This window comes from Calidris pugnax, unplaced genomic scaffold, assembly GCF_001431845.1.
Source record: "Calidris pugnax isolate Ruff unplaced genomic scaffold, ASM143184v1 scaffold47, whole genome shotgun sequence".
Lineage (NCBI taxonomy): Eukaryota > Metazoa > Chordata > Aves > Charadriiformes > Scolopacidae > Calidris > Calidris pugnax.
The window spans coordinates 1,167,110-1,183,149 of NW_015090809.1; the positions used below are offsets into that span (position 1 = coordinate 1,167,110).

Here is a 16,040-nt window from a genome sequence, read left to right on the forward strand (position 1 = left end):
TCAAGGAAAAGAAACGGGAGCAAATGTGGATCATGAAACACAACAAGTGCCTTTACTTGATCAGTCTGACTGCGGTTTAAACCAAAAAGAGCCTGGATCCAGAATCTCCAGTGTCCTGAGCACCCTAACTTGGCCCTCTGAAGAAGATATGGTCCTTGCTGTGAACCAGCAAGACCAACCTCTGTCCCCTATGTCCCACTCAAGCCTACCTCTGGTGTCTGAGCCTGATGCCAAAAAGCTTCCTCATCCTCCTTCCCATGTCCAAAGCCCCAGTCAAGCTCAGGCCCCTGCACTTAATGCAAATCACCTTGCCCAACCTCCAGCCCTTGAAAGTTACCAGCCACTGGCTCCTGTACCCCACTCCAGCCCACATCTCAACTGTGGTATAGACCATAATAAGTTACTAGCCACTCACCCTAGTATAAGCCACCCTCTCCGGACTGCTGCCTCTGTGTCTGATTCTAACACTGTGGCCTCTGCTTCTGATGGAGGAGATGTAGCAGAGAAAGATGACCTTGTTCCGGTAACTAGAAAGTGGGATGACTCAGGTACCCATGATACAGAGACTTCTGATGACTCAGGGGTCAGTTTGTTGGCCAAAAGCTTTTCTGCTGTTGGAAATGAGGCATTGGCCAGCTGCTCTGACACCAGTCCTGAAACACTGGATCAGCACGTGGATATACAGTTGGAAAAATCCTCACCTGACCACCCTTTTTGGCCCTCGCTGGAAGGCCTGATAGCATCCAGAGACTCCAAGAGCAGAAGCTCTCCACAGCCGTTTCCAACGATAGCATTCACCAATCCAATCCACTTTCTCCAGCTCAGCCCTCCATCACCGCCAACCACCAGAACCACCTGCCAAGAAGAGGAGGTCTCAGGGGAGCTGCGATGGGAGCAGCAGGCAGGCAGCTTTGGTGTGGACACAAAGAGCATCCAGGCTCCGTTGGCAACCATGGAGAAAAGAGAAGATGAAAGGAGGGTCAAGCAAAGGCTGGAAGGAGAAGGAGGAGAACTCCGCTTGGTAGCTCCACCGAAGGAGGAAATACCCAGACATCCACCCTTGGAAAAATCATCGAGTTGGCCAGACAAAAAAACGGACAGGGTAGTTGCACAGGAGCCAGCAGCCAATCAAGAAAACCCAATTAAACGGCGAGTAAAGAGCAAGGACTGGCACCGGCAGGGCCTGAAGAGGGCATCGGTACCACCAGACATCCTGCAGGGTGAGTTCTTTCTTCCACTCTCCACAACAAACATACTGCAGATACCAAAACTGTGGGATTAAGTCATATAGGCAGTGTGATGGAGAGGCGTGATTGCTACGGGCCAGGCATTGCTCTTGTGCCTTTCTGGTAACACTCATCACACACTGCTGTCCTGCCCTGAGCTGCCCCCCTCCCAGGTCCTCCCTGTTGCCCTGTAACCAGTGCATCCTGCTTCTTCTCCCAGTAGGGCTGCTCTCATCTCACCTCACGGGTCCCTCGCTCCTCAACTTGTGCTTCCAGTTTCTGTTCTTGTCCTTTCTCCGTGGTTAATGACCCAGTGCCCTTACTCAAACGAGTTTCTTGGTGGGCTTCCGTTCAGAGCTTCTGCTCACCACCTCTGCTGCCATCCCATGGCCGTTGCATTTTGCTGCACTTGTAGCAGCCCATTTCCAAGCAGTGAAGAAAACACACACACACACACACACACACCTGTAGCAGCTCATTTCCAAGCTGAGAAGAAAAAGCACACACACACACACACCCTTAGTAGCCCGTATCTGTCACAGCATGTTTTAGTTCCTTGTTTATTTGCTACCTCCCTTTATTTTGCAACCGGCACCTTTAGGTTCCAATCTGACCTTCTGAAAGAGCTGATCTTCCTGAGAACGTAGGATTTGAGATTACAGATAAGAATGCAGATTTGTCAAGTCTGAGGTCCCAACTTGCATAGAAGCCAACTCACCCATGTCACAAATGGAAAACACGCTCCTTCTGTGATGCAGTTCATTCAGATAGTACTTATTGTCAAGATGCATGCCTGTTCTTTGTTACGTTTTTCATGAACTTTAAACATACTTGCTGCTTCTCAGTTCTTATTTAGTTTCTTTTCCAAGCTCCATGATGTGCTGGATTTTTGGCACAGAGGAAAAAGGAGGGGAGTGTTGAAGGGTGTAAATGGTTTGGCAGCACTTGAATCAAGATTTGTTCATGTATTTGACCTGTAAATTCTTGGTTCCAAATTTTAAAACATTCAGGGCAATTGCACTGTTTGGCCTTGACCCATACTTGCAGCTCACTCTCTGGGCTGGCTTCCTCCTGTTTCCAATGAATTTTATATATGCACCAGATATATATATATATAAAAGTGTACGCACACACCTCGTATTTAATCAAACCCCTCACAAAACAAACGAAAAAATCTGCTCTTCTCTGTTTTACATAAGCAGAAGCTGACTCAAACAGCAGTTTGTGAATGCTCACACAGTACATCAAGGTGAGAATTGGAGGATAGCGTTTATTCTCAGGCCACATCCCTTCTAAGTGTCTTCACAGGTGTGACTTCTGGGTGACCCCAGAAGTCACCGAGAGTTTTCAGGGCTCAGCGTCCACAAAAGACTTTCAGACATTGCCTAGTGACTTTGGGTCCATTGATCCTCTGATGTCTGGCCCAAGTTGCAGATGGGGAAAGGCAGCACCAAATAGAGCCCACAGGCAGTGTCAACTGAATCATAGAATCATCTAGGTTGGAAGGGACCTTAAAGATCATCTAGTCCACCCATCATGGAAGCTTTAGAGTTACTGTCATCTCTGAAAGTGCTGGCCTTAATCTTGCTGTGAAAAGCCAGGGTGACTAAGTAACAGATGTAAAACTTAAGTAATGTCAAGGATTGTTAAAACCAGAAAGTTTCTAACCCAGAAACAAAGGTCAGGAGGACACCTGTATTCCAACCCAAGACCACCAACACCACTTAGGGCGTGTATAGGTAAGTGATATTTGTGTATCATTAGGATTGTAGCTGGACTCTAAAGTCTGACTTATGTGTTTACTTTTTAATTGTCTTACATGCAGAAATCCCTTCTGTTCCTTCAGAGGAAGAAGTTCACAAGACAAACAGAGAACCACCAGTCAGTTCAGAAACAGTTATATTGCGGTAAGTCTCTCAAAGGCCCCTTAGAATTTGCCCCCATCCTGTTGAATGGATGTGTGCTGCCCTCCATTGTTCCTAGAGGGTCCAAAGATGACAAGAAGGAGTAGAAAACTATAATAAAATTACTTAGGCCTGTGTTTCAGTCTGTGCCCTCTGGGAGAGGACCCCATTTCTACAGAAGTACTTCTGTCCCTTTAGGACAGTGTTTCCGTCAAGTCAAACTTTGTCCTTCATTAAGTAAAGCATGTGGAGCTTGAGCTTGTTGGAAGGAGAGGTCCTTGCTGTGCCAGTTCTGTTACTAACATTTGGATAAGCCGTGTCTGGCACTGTGCTCTTCATTGGCTCTTTGTTTCCAAATCCTTGTTGCCTGACAGAGAGAAGAAACCTGCAGACGCGATGGAGAACTTCAAGCGCCGGCACTCCAAACTGATCAACTCCTGTAAGTACCTTCTGCCTGAAGTGCTGTGACAGACCTCTCTCCTCCACCATCTCTCACCCTTCCAGTGAGGACAAAGGAGAGGGTCTCCTGCCGCATGGTAGGAAGGAGGTGGCATTAGAGAGCAGTAATTGATGAAGGCAGTGAAACCAGAGTCCTGCAGTACACTGGGGCAACTGGTGAGCCTTGCTTGTGATGGGTGGATGCGGTCTAACGGATTCAGTTATCCTCATCTGAGACACTGACAGAGTTTTCCCCAGATTGAAACAGAGGGCGAGTAGCTGCTGTAGAAAGTGTAAATGTGTGTGTTTCTCTTCACAGCAAGATTGCTGTATCAGGAGTACAGTGATGTGGTTCTGAACAAGGCCATTCAGAGCCAGAAGAGAGTGGATTCTTTCGCAGAGGATATAGAGTCGAGTTTCCCCAGCTCCCCGAGGCTACGGAGGAAAGTGCTGTCTCCCCAGGACTCGTATTTGCAACGTCTGTCAGTCTCATCTACTGCATCCCTCTGGCAGGACATCCCCATGATACGGGGCAGCAGAATACTACTCAATATGTCCCGTGATGAGCAGAAGCTGCAGGAGGTAACGGACAGATGTAACAAGGTAGATAGGTGGTCTGTAGTCAAGAAAAGAGTCCCCAAAAGGGTGGTTAAAGCGGAGAGGAAAAATGTCTGATGTGGGAATGCAGGTGAAGTTTGGAACTGCAGAGAAGAGGAGCACTGAAGGAGCAGTGACTCTAGATCATATCAGTAACTTCATGAGAACTGACATGGGGAAATTGGAACGAGATAAACCAAAGAATTTTGAGCACTTCATGAGAACTGACATGGGGAAACTGGAACGAGATAAACCAAAGAATTTTGAGCATGTTAATGCAAAAGAGAATGTTAAAAAAGAAGACTTCTAGTATTCTCCCACACTTAAACTTATGAGAGATGCTAGTAAAACCACAGTGCATTGCAGTTCCTGTGGTAGAGCGTGAGTTCATCGGGTTGACCTCTGTGAGCTGCAGAGCTGAGAGGAAACATCTACTGATGCTGTGCTCCCTCCTTTTATCTCTCAAGGCCAAGTTTGAGTTGATAATATCTGAGGCTTCATACCTGCGCAGTTTAAACGTGGCAGTGGATCACTTCCAGCGATCAGCGGAGCTCCAGGCAATGCTCACCAACCAAGAGCGTCAGTGGCTTTTCTCCCGCCTTCATGACGTACGCGATGTCAGTGCCAGGTGAGATATGGCCCTTTCCTTCCAGGACTAACGCCCTCCATGAAGCGTAGACGCAGCTCGCCGTTTCCATCAATAACACCTCTTTCTCCTGTTCTGCGTGTTCACTGACCTTCAGGGTAGATATAGGCATATCATGGCGTCATGACCATGGCATAGACAAGTGCACCCGTCACTGGGTAAGCTGGATGGCTGTGCGGCATCACGACCATGGCATACAAGTGCCATGTGCACCCGTCACTGGGTAAGCTGGATGGCTGTGCCCAGAGAGTTGTGATTAATGGGATGAAATCCAGTTGGTGACCAGTCACCAGTGGTGTCCCTCAGGGCTCGGTTTTAGGGCCAGTCTTATTTAATATCTTTACTAATGATCTAGATAAGGGGATTGAGCGCACCCTCAGTAAGTCTGCAGATGACACCAAACTAGGTGGGAGTGTTGATCTGCTTGAGGGTCGGAAGGCTCTACAGAGGGATCTGGGCAGGATGGATCAATGGGCCAAGGCCAGTGGGATGAGGTTCAATAAGGCCAAGTGCCGGGTCCTGCATTTTGGTCACAACAACCCCAGGCAACACTACAGGCTGGGGGCAGAGTGGCTAGAAAGCTGCCCAGCAGAAAAGGACCTGGGGGTGTTGGACAGCCGGCTGAACATGAGCCAGCAGTGTGCCCAGGTGGCCAAGAAGGCCAACAGCATCCTGGCCTGTATCAGGAACAGCGTGGCCAGCAGGAGTAGGGAAGTCATTGTGCCCCTGTACTGGGCACTGGTGAGGCCTCACCTCAAGGGCTGTGTTTAGTTCTGGGTCCCTCATTGCAAGAAGGACATTGAAGTGCTGGAGCGTGTCCAAAGGAGAGCCACCAAGCTGGTGAGGGATCTGGAGAAGAAGTCATATGAGGAGAAGCTGAGGTAACTGGGCATGTTTAGTTTGGAGAAGAGGAGGCTGAGCGGAGTCCTCATTGCCCGCTACAACTCCCTGGAAGGAGGGTGCAGAGAGGTGGGGGTTGGCCTCTTCTCCCAAGGGAATAATGAGGGGACCAGAGGAAATGGTCTGAAGTTGGGGCAGGGGAGGTTTAGATTAGATATTGGGAAGAATGACTTTGCTGAGAGGGTGGGCAGGCACGGGAACAGCCTGCCCAGGGAGGTGGTGGAGTCACCATCCCTGGAGGTATTTAAGAAACATGTAGATGTGGCCCTTCAGGGCATGCTGGGTTGTGTCTGTTTGTGGGGTTGGGTTTTTTTGTTTGGGTTTGGGTTTTTTTGGGTTTTTTGTTTGTTTTTTTTTTGTGTGTGTGGTTGGACTCGACGATCTCAATCTCAAAGGTCCCTTCCAACCGTGAAGATTCTGTGACTCTGTGACATAGCGCTTTGTGATTACACACCGACGCTGCCCCGAAAGGAACATTCATCTTTTTGGGTGATAGGGGAATATAAATCTTGGTGTTAGGTCCGGGATATTATGGCGCAACTCTACACAGGGCTCATTGCAGGAGATCAAAATGTTCAAAATGCTACTGTAGCCATGCCCTATTGGCTTCAGCTACAGCTAAACTTGACTAACTAGACCTCAGCCCAAACCAGATGCAGCTCCTGCCAAATTGAAGACATGAAGCAGCTGCATGAACCCTAACTGAAAAAAAAAGAGGGGAGGGGGGGAAGTAAGTTACAGCCATCACTTGACAGAACCTAATGTGAATCAGTTGAGCATAAGTCATAAAATGTAGACATGACCCCACACGCAAGGAATCCTGTATGTTGTAGGATTCTGTTCTGCTTTTCTCCTGCGAGGCTTGGCTACGTACATCGCTCCGCTAGTAAGGTTTGCTGCTACCTTTTCCATTTCTACTGGTGGGATTATTGTCGTGATGTCTTAATTTTCAGCTGTTTTCTCACCATGCCTTTAGAAATATGCCCTCTCAAGAACAGAGGTCTTCTGCCTCTCCTTCTTCCTTGCATTATGCTCTTCTCTAGAAGTAAAGAGCTGCCTTGTGATTGTATGTGGGCTGTCGGGATTTTAGAGGACTGAGGACCTTTCTGCTTTACTAAATGACTCTGGTATTTCCCTCTTCTTTTATGGCACTGCAACCACGTGCTGCAGTTTCCTCTTCGACTTGGAGGAGAAATTTGAGGAGGACATATTCACCTTCCACGTGTGCGATGTGGCTCTGAAACATGCCCCCGAGTTCCGCAGGGTGTATCTACCGTATGTAACAAACCAGACCTACCAGGAGCAAACCTTCCAGCGGTTACTGTAAGTTTTTTGGGTTTTTTTTTCATTTGTTACACCCTTCTCCCCCCTTACTTCCTTGCTGCACCTCAAATATTCACTCTTTCAAACGATGGGGAATGCAGCAGATAGAGGCTTTTGGCCAGCGCTCGCGCTACGTCCCCAGAAGAACAGGCAGGAACCTTCTTCAGTTCAGTGGCATTTGGGACAGTAGGACAGAGCTACCTCTTCTCCCATAGCACTGGAAAGGGAAAGAATAATTAATATCCAATTCCTTTGCAGCCTGTTCTCTCTGTCTACTCTCTACTGAAGAGAATAAAAATGGCTGTCCTGGGTAGTGGTTTCCAGTCTGTGGTTTTCACACTGCTAAGAACTGGAAAGTGATAATCTGAAGTGAAACTCAACCTCAGTCATTCTGTGATTCTGCAATTAAGCAAAAAAAAATGGTTTCTGTAAGCTTAAATGGCTTCTGTAAGCTTAAACTGTCCATGAGTCTTTAAAATGGATTGAAAATCTTGGGCCCAACATCTACTGGGCCTACAACCTTCTTCCCCATCTCTTCAAGGATATGGGACTGGCTGTTCTGGTGGCTGGTGCTACTCTCATACCATCAGCTTTTTATCTGCTACTGGCAAACATAGAAAACTGGATGGCAGTGGCTGTGTTTGAGAGGATGGGAGAGACACCAGCAGGGCAACGCAGCTCCTGTAAGAGAAGCAAGAGAAGGGAGGCAGCTGTTTCCAGACTCTGGACACAGCCCCTGGAACTGGACCAGGCACTGTAAGGAAAGAATACAAACCACCACTCCCTGTGAAAGGTGCCCTATTGATAGGGGGGAGTTGGAACGTAGATCTTGCTTCTGGCTTTTATTTCAGAGAGCTGTGGCAGAAAGAGGAAAGATTAATAACAGTTGTACTGCTGTCCTTTCATAGCTGTCAGAAACCCATACTTGCTCTTCCTCAGCAATGGCACAGTTTCTTGATATCTCTTGCCTCGGGGACAAAACCTGGCTGTTGGGAGTACTCCAACAACGCTCACTGAAACCTGATAGTAGGAAGACTGTTTATTTGCTCTGATGCCTTTTTTTCTTTACCACTCCCACAGAAATGGAAATGCAGGGTTCCAGCAAGTCCTGGAGAGACTGGAAAGTGACCCAGTATGCCAGCGCCTCTCACTTAAATCCTTCCTCATCCTCCCTTTCCAGCGTATCACTCGACTCAAACTCCTCCTGCAGGTACCTCTGTCAATTTTTTTGCTTTCCTACCAGTTTCTCTCGAGCTGGCCCTTCTTTAAGTCTGAAAGTCACATGAATGAGCTAGCTCCAAGTGGTGGGTGGAAGGACTGCATAGAGCCCTTCATGTTGCATCTGTGACCAGTTTGGCAAGATGCTCCAAAGCCACTCTGTTGCCTATTTTGTGAATATACCTTTGCAAAACCAAACCCGTCTGTCATCGTGCAGATGCCTGCTGTGCGTTAGACCAGCACCATGAGTTGGATATGACAGCCTCTGTGAGGCAGTGCAGTTTGTATACTGGTTAGGACTGTTGCAACACTACTTCGATTGTACTCTATTAAAAAAAATTATGGAATCTTATCAGAACTTGTTGATTTACTTTTTATTGAACTCTTTTGGCTTCCTGCTGGGAAAACAAAGCAAGGGTTCCTTGGCTGCCCTCTGGGAGGCAGCCTCTGCTCTTTGCCTGCAATATTGACCAATAGGAGCCTTCCAGACAGGGAACCAGCAAGTACCTGATGAAGGAATTTTGAGCTTCTATGAAGTTATTCTTTTTGATTATTTGAGCCCTTTTTGAAAAGGAGAAATGTGATTGTTCTTTGCCTGATAGCCTATGTAAGGCTGTTTGTGCTTGGAATAATGGTTGCTTCCTATGCCATGTAACGTGATAGCCAATGCCACGAGATTTTCAGGGATGCCCTGTTCAGTGCAGCTGATCAGTGACATTCTGCATCTCAAATTTCTGGCCTTGTTATCTCTGCATCTTATCACCTGCTCCTGCTCTACCCTCCCTTGAGACTGGCACCTTAGTGTCTCCTTGTTTCTCTTACCACTCCCGAAGACATATGGTCAGCTTTCCCTGTCTGCATTATGAAAAACCTCTTCTCTCATGCAGAATATCCTGAAGAGAACTCGGCCGGGGTCTGAGGAGGAAGTGCAAGCGACACAGGCCTACGACGCGCTTGAGAAGGTAAAGCCATCAACGCGTCCTGCAGCCCTGCAGAAAGGGACCCTGGGGGGTTTGGTTTATGGTACGCTCAATATGAGTCAACCATGTGCCCTGGCAGACGTCCTGCAGCCCTGCAGAAAGGGACCTGGGGGGTTTGGTTGATGGTACACTCAATATGAGTCAACCATGTGCCCTGGCAGCCAAAGGAGGTGACTGTATCCTGGGGTGCATTAAGCACAGCATCACTAACCAGATGAAAGAAGCGATTGTCCTGCTCTACTCAGCACCGATGGGGCCTCACCTTGAGTACTGTGTGCGGTAACCAGATGAAAGAAGTGATTGTCCTGCTCTACTCAGCATTGATGGGGCCTCACCTTGAGTACTGTGTGCGGTGTTGGGCTCCACAGTATAAGGAGGATGTAAAAATAGGAGAATGTGTCCAAAGGATGGCAGCAAAAAGGACTAGAGGGTGTGATTTATGAGGGGTGGCTAAGGATAGTAGACTTGCTCATCTTAGAGGAGACTAAGGGGTAACCTTGGTGCTGTCTACAGCTTCCTCGTGAGGGGAAGTGGAGAGGTTAGTGCTCTTCTCTCTGGTGTCCAGTGAAAGGATGCGAGGCGATGGTTTAAAGCTGCATGAGAGGAAGTTCAGATTGGATATTAGGAAAAAGGTCTTTACTGAGAACAGTGGTCAAGCACTGGAATGAGCTCCCCAAGAAAGTGGTTGTGGCCCCAAGCCTGATGGTGCTCAAGAAGTGTTTGCACGACACTTAGATCTATGGTTTAACTTCTAGGTTGCCCTGTGTGGAGTCAGGAGTTGGACTCCATGATTCTTGTGGGTCCTTTCCAACTCAGGATATTCTGTGATTCTCCACAACCATGCTGCATCACACAGCTGCAGGGACACCTAAGTGGCCCAGTCCTTTTTATTGATCCTCACCCTTGTTGATGGCCCTTGTCATGGATCCTCACCAGTAACAAATCCGTGTGTTCACGTGACTCTCCTGCATGGGCAGCAGTAGCTGTGAGCAGGAGGCACTGAAGTGGGAGCCAGTTGGGCACCAATGATACTGAACTACTTTTTTCAGGACTCACTCTTTCCAGTCCCCTAACTACCATTCCCCCTTCGTGCTCCTTATCTTTGTCTCTAATTATTATCAACTACAGTGTGCCCAGGTGGCCAAGAAAGCTAACGGCATTCTGGCTTGTATTAGAAATAGTGTGACCAGCAGAAGTAGGGAGGTGACTGTGCCCCTGTACTCAGCGCTGGTGAGGCCACACCTCGAGTATTGTGTCCAGTTCTGGGCACCTCAATACTGGGGAGATCTGGAGGTGCTGGAGCGAGTGCAGAGGAGGGCAACGAAGCTGGTGAAGGGCCTGGAAGACAAATCATATGAGGAGCGGCTGAGGGAGTTGGGACTGTTTAGTTTGAGGAAGAGGAGGCTGAGGGGAGACCTCATCACTCTCTACAACTGCTTGAAAGGACACTGTAGAGAGGTTGGTGCTGGTCTCTTCTCACAGGTAATTAACGACAGAACGAGAAGGAATGGCTTCAAGCTCCAACAGGGGAGGTTTAGACTGAATATTAGGAAGGAATTTTTCACAGAGAGAGTGGTCGGGCATTGGAACAGGCTGCCCAGGGAGGGGGGGGAGTCACCATCCCTGGCTGTGTTTAAGGGACATTTAGATGCAGTGCTGAGGGATATGGTGTAGGGGAGGACTTTGTAGAGTAGGGTTGATGGTTGGACTCGATGATCCCAAGGGCCTCTTCCAACCTAGATGATTCTATGATTCTACTACCCCAGCCCCCAGAAGAAAATATTGCTATAATTATTACCCATCCCCCAGAAGAAAATATTGCTATAATTATTAGCCAGACACATTACTCTATTGTATCCCTTATTACAGAGGCAAGATTTAAAGTTTTACTCTATTGTGTCCCTTATTACAGAGGCAAGATTTAAAGTTTTCTGGGACAGCTTGTTATCTGGAATTTGTACAGCAGCTAGACTTGTCCCTAACTACTTCCTGCTCTGTGTAGTGATCATTTGAGCTTTTTGGAGTGTCACTCTTTCTTACAATCCCTCCTCTGTTCTCTACCTAAAGACCAGTTCAACATGATGCACACCTCCTTAAAACTCTTAGGATTGCACTTACCTGCTGCACAGCTCCCAAAACACTGTGGCTGAGGTGGGTGGGCAAGATGTCATACACTGAAATCCTTAGGCTCCAGCTGTATTCAACCCAGTGTTATCTGTGTGACACTCATCCTGTGTCACCTCGGGCAGCTATGTGGGCTGCTCACAGCCTGAAGGAATTCTGTTTCGTTGCGTCCTGTCCTCACCGTTACTAGCAACAAGCTCTGGGTTGTGGAAAAAATGAGGCTGATGTCTATCTAATCAGCCTCCTGTGTTTACAATGGAGCATCTAATAGGAGCTACTTCCAAATGACCAGCAATTCAACCTCTGTCACTTGAAAGGAGAGAGATGTCTCTAGTCTCCCAAAGGTAAAACAATACCTACTACGGAGACTTCATCTAAAGAATACCTTCCTTAAGAAAGAAGGATGATCACTGTAGGTAGGAAAAAGATTAGTATGCTAACCTGGAAAAACACTTTTTTGGAAGGAGGATGCCTAAGGAATTGTCACTTACGCTGACTCTTGAGGGGCTCCTGGGACTAGTAGTGATCCCTTCAGGCAGTTCTGCTCCCACCTCATTGATCAGCTGTTTTCCTCTGCAGCTCATCAAGGACTGCAATGAAAATGTCCAGCGCATGAAGAGCACTGAAGAGCTGATCTACCTCAGCCAGAAGATTGAATTTGAGTGCAAGGTGAGCTCGTCCGTCCCTGGGCCTTTCTAGCCTAATCTATTTTCTCTCTTTCCTCACAAAGCTGCTTGCACTCACTTTCTGTTTTCCTCTCCAATATATACAGAACTGTTGAACCAGAATATCATACACAGGGCAGCTCGTCATCAGTGCTTCCCTTGCCTAATCATTTGTGTCAGCCTTCAGCTGAAGGTACCTACCATGACTTACTGCTGTCCAGCTGGAGACACGAAGGCACACTTCCTCTAGAGAAAGGCAAAAATGCAAATCCAAAACTCCTGGATGCCTACTTCCTCCTACACACTTGACATAAACGTTCATTTCTGTCTTGCAGATATTTCCACTCATCTCACAGTCAAGGCGACTCGTGAAGTGTGGTGAGTTGACAGCACTGGACTTCAACACCCCGAGTCCAAAGTGGAAAGTCACCACCCGTCCCATCTACCTACACCTTTTCAATGACTGTCTGCTCCTGTCTCGGCCGAAGGAGTGAGTGCTTCAACACCAATTCTTGCTGCCCCTTCTAAAAATACCTGTCTCTTTCTGGGTCTGTGCTTTGGTGAGAGAGCCCTTTCCCTCTGCCTGCCTGCCAGACAGTGGCAGCATTTGTCAAGTCACTCTCCTAACCCTGCATTCTGTGAGTATCATGGGAGTCTGTGCAATCTGATAGTCCCAACTCTTAATTACAACATACCATAATATAACAAGATATCCTGCGGTGCCTACTGCAACGCTTCTGTTCTGCTTTTCCATCTGTATAATGTGAAACGCTTTAATTATAACTATTTATTCTACTTTTACTTTGGTAAACAATTTGTTCCTAAAGGACAGCGTTGGAGATTAGTGAATGTGCAAACCACTGGTTGGTCAAGAAACTAAGAGAGTTGTTGGTTGGGTGTGTTGGGGTTTTGGGAGGGGGTGTGGGGTGTTTTTTCTGAGCTGCAAGCTATCAAATAAAATTTCAGACAGGACAGAGCTTAGTATTTCTACCCTTTTCATGAAGGCCCCTCTCTCTTCTCTGGCTTCTAGCAGGAAAAAAGTTTAAGGTGCCTGAAGCAGGTGAAGACTCATTAAAAGCTCTTTCCTTTCCTGACATCAGAAAACGATATGGGCACTTTGCAACCCTCATCACCTTAAAACTCACAACTTGTTTTGTTCCTGCTCTTTACCTGCAGGGGTGGACGTTTTGTTGTGTTTGATCATGCCGCTTTCTCAGATGTGCGTGGGGAGAAGTGCGAGATGAAACTGCATGGAACAAACAAAAATGTTTTCCGTCTCTTCCTACTTCAGAATAACCAGGGAAAGAGAGTGGAGTTTTTGTTTCGTACAGAGACACAGTAAGAGCTCAAGGTTACCCTCGGTATATCCCATAACCAAAGCCAGACACCTCCTTGGAGCCTGATGGTTGTCCCTCAGCTACCCAAATGCTGAAATATCAAACACAGCTGCAGAGCAGAGGACTTGAAAACCATCCTCTTGTCATAACAAGCCCCTAATGAACCACCTTGCTCCTCTCTCATCATAGCTGCTCATACAGTACAACTCATCAAAAGAGTTCAAAAGTGTTCAAAAGACGGGTTGACATGGGCCTCAAGAATATGGTTTAGTGATTTTTTTTATTTTTTTTTACTTGTTTATTTTTTTGTCAGTTAGGTTGATGGTTGGACTAGATGATCTTTAAGGTCCCTTCCAACCTAGACGATTCTATGATTCTATGATTCTATGATCATGTTATACCATCAGCCTCCAAAAATGAGAGGTTTTGCCTTTTCCCATCCCCTTTCTTTGCTTCCACTTACTCTGCTTCCCCCAGTTACCCCCCTCTCGGTCTCCTCCTGTGAGCAAACCTGGACGTGCCCCACCTCGCCCCACCACCCCCTCCATTCTTGTCATCAGACTGCTGTGGCTCACACTGAATCCTGACACCTATCTGGTGATGTTTTCCAGCAGTGAGAAGCTGAGGTGGATCTCTGCTTTGGCTCCTCCGCGAGGAGAACTGGACCTCCTGGAGTGCCCTGGTGAGACTGCTCTGCTACTACAGCAATGGGGGGGTAGTCTGGCTCAGAGGAGTTGGAGCTGCTGTGAGGTGGTACATCCCAGAAATTACTCCCAGGCAGAATACTTGCCTTTTTCTAAACAAATAAGACATCCACAGCCTTTCCCTCAGTGCCAGGTTCTGCCAGTTATTTTTTTACTCCTCATATGAGGTAGACCTGTTGTCTACCTTCCAGTCTTATTGCTCTTCAGTGTTTGGGCAATCCCTTATCCTCTCCCTCCTCTGGGGCTGTTGTTGCACACAGGATTACTGTTGCTTGCTGGTGTACCATTATGATCTTTCCTCTCCTTTAGATGCACCACAGGTTCAATGCATAAAGACTTACAAGGCTCGGGAAAACGATGAACTGGCTTTGGAGAAAGCAGATATCGTTATGGTTATGCAGAACAGCAATGATGGTGAGCAGAATGAACTGTCTTAAATTATGGGTAGGAAGTTACCCCTGATGGTGTAAAGCTTTAACAACACAGTCGGGCTCAGGAAGGAGCCTCTCGATGAAGAGACTCTTCATCTTCATTGAGACCCTTTATTTGGAAGCTGAAAGGGGATATTTTTCTGTGATTTTATGGCCTCGTTGGAGGGGGGGCTTTTGGGGAAGAACGAAAAAACGTTTGGCTGTTTTGCCTCATGTTATGCTTTTCCCCTCACCACAGGATGGATGGAAGGAGTAAGACTTTCAGACCGGGAGAGAGGCTGGTTCCCTGCCGAACACGTGGACCTCATCTCCAGCAAACACGCGCGGCAGAAGAACCTGAAGGAGGAGCAACGTGTGAAGAATGCCAAGCAGCAGGTCTTCTGCAAGAAATAAGAATCTATTTTGTTTGGACCTGTACAGTCTCCCTGCCATGGGGAAACCATCTTTTTTTCTATCGTGCCTCGGAAAAAAACACCTCTGCAAAGAGCATAATACAGCACTTTGACAGAACCAGGTGCTTTTTGCCAAAGAAAGCGGGAATTCAATCAGGAAAAAAAAAATCATTCGCTTCCTCGGTGTCACCAGGACTACGGCAGCAGTAGGAGGAGAAAAAGTTGCATGTATCGCTTGCTTTGTGGTAGTAGGGAGGGACTTTAATGGGGCAGAGGTCTGGGATCTGGATTTCTGACAACATATTCCTGGTTTTGCCACTGACAAGTTGTTGCAGGACCTCGGGCAAGTCACTTCAGAATTCTGCCTCGGTTTTCCCATCTGTGAAATGGGGGTAAACTCACCTACCTCACCGGGTGTTGTGAGGCTAAATTCACTAGTATTAGAGAGCTTTGAGTTCCTGAGAAGGAAGGTGCTAAGTGCAAAGCACAACGTAGTTGAGGAGAGTGTTCCATTTGAGTGTCCTCTTGATATCTTGATGGTATTGATCTCCATAGTGTAATTTCCTTTAGAACAATTTATCTATTTGATCGTGCAAGTCTACTGTTTTTTAGATAGGCAAATATTTCATTGTACCTAAATTTAACTCGGTCTCAGCCTACTGTTATTGGCCAGTCCGGCCCAAACCACGGCAGATTTCTTGACAGCATTAGAAAATCCACTTAAGCAAAGTTTTCAGAAGCCACTGTGATGATTTCCCCCGCCTTAAGAGGTATCAAGTTGAGGAATCTGTTTCTCAATGGTCACCTCCTTTCTGAACAAGTGTCCCAGGAAGCCATCTGAGATGACCCCTTTATACACTGCCTCCCACTCAAAGTAGAAGAGTGACTTTCGACGAAGATTTTTATTGTGTGTTGGTACACACCCTGTAAAAAAAAAAAAATAAAAAATAACCATGACTAGGCATATGCAATGAAGTGGCACTTTCCTGCTGCTCTTAACCTGATAGCTGACGTGGTATTGCATGCACCATTTTGCACACTTATAGAAAACACTGAGATATTTAGCCACTGTAGATAAAAGTCAAAATATGTACCAGGGACTTGGTTCTTTTTTAGAACTCTCTGGTTTCAAGTCCAGTTTACATGCAGTCCTGC

General features: G+C 47.1%; 1 protein-coding gene across 1 annotated transcript in view; it reads left to right on the forward strand.

The window, feature by feature from the left end:
* ARHGEF5 (Rho guanine nucleotide exchange factor 5) overlaps positions 1 to 15,518 on the forward strand; it is a 45,699-nt gene extending 30,181 nt beyond the window's left edge. The window contains exons 4-16 of the mRNA XM_014938392.1: positions 3,052 to 3,133; positions 3,505 to 3,569; positions 3,888 to 4,150; positions 4,633 to 4,793; positions 6,882 to 7,034; positions 8,115 to 8,244; positions 9,140 to 9,214; positions 11,936 to 12,025; positions 12,357 to 12,511; positions 13,198 to 13,359; positions 13,970 to 14,040; positions 14,372 to 14,476; positions 14,732 to 15,518. Coding sequence (XP_014793878.1) covers positions 3,052 to 3,133; positions 3,505 to 3,569; positions 3,888 to 4,150; positions 4,633 to 4,793; positions 6,882 to 7,034; positions 8,115 to 8,244; positions 9,140 to 9,214; positions 11,936 to 12,025; positions 12,357 to 12,511; positions 13,198 to 13,359; positions 13,970 to 14,040; positions 14,372 to 14,476; positions 14,732 to 14,886 — 1,667 coding nt within the window. The 3' untranslated portion in view covers positions 14,887 to 15,518. The remainder of the gene's footprint in view (positions 1 to 3,051; positions 3,134 to 3,504; positions 3,570 to 3,887; positions 4,151 to 4,632; positions 4,794 to 6,881; positions 7,035 to 8,114; positions 8,245 to 9,139; positions 9,215 to 11,935; positions 12,026 to 12,356; positions 12,512 to 13,197; positions 13,360 to 13,969; positions 14,041 to 14,371; positions 14,477 to 14,731) is intronic.
* The last annotated feature ends 522 nt before the right edge of the window (positions 15,519 to 16,040 follow it).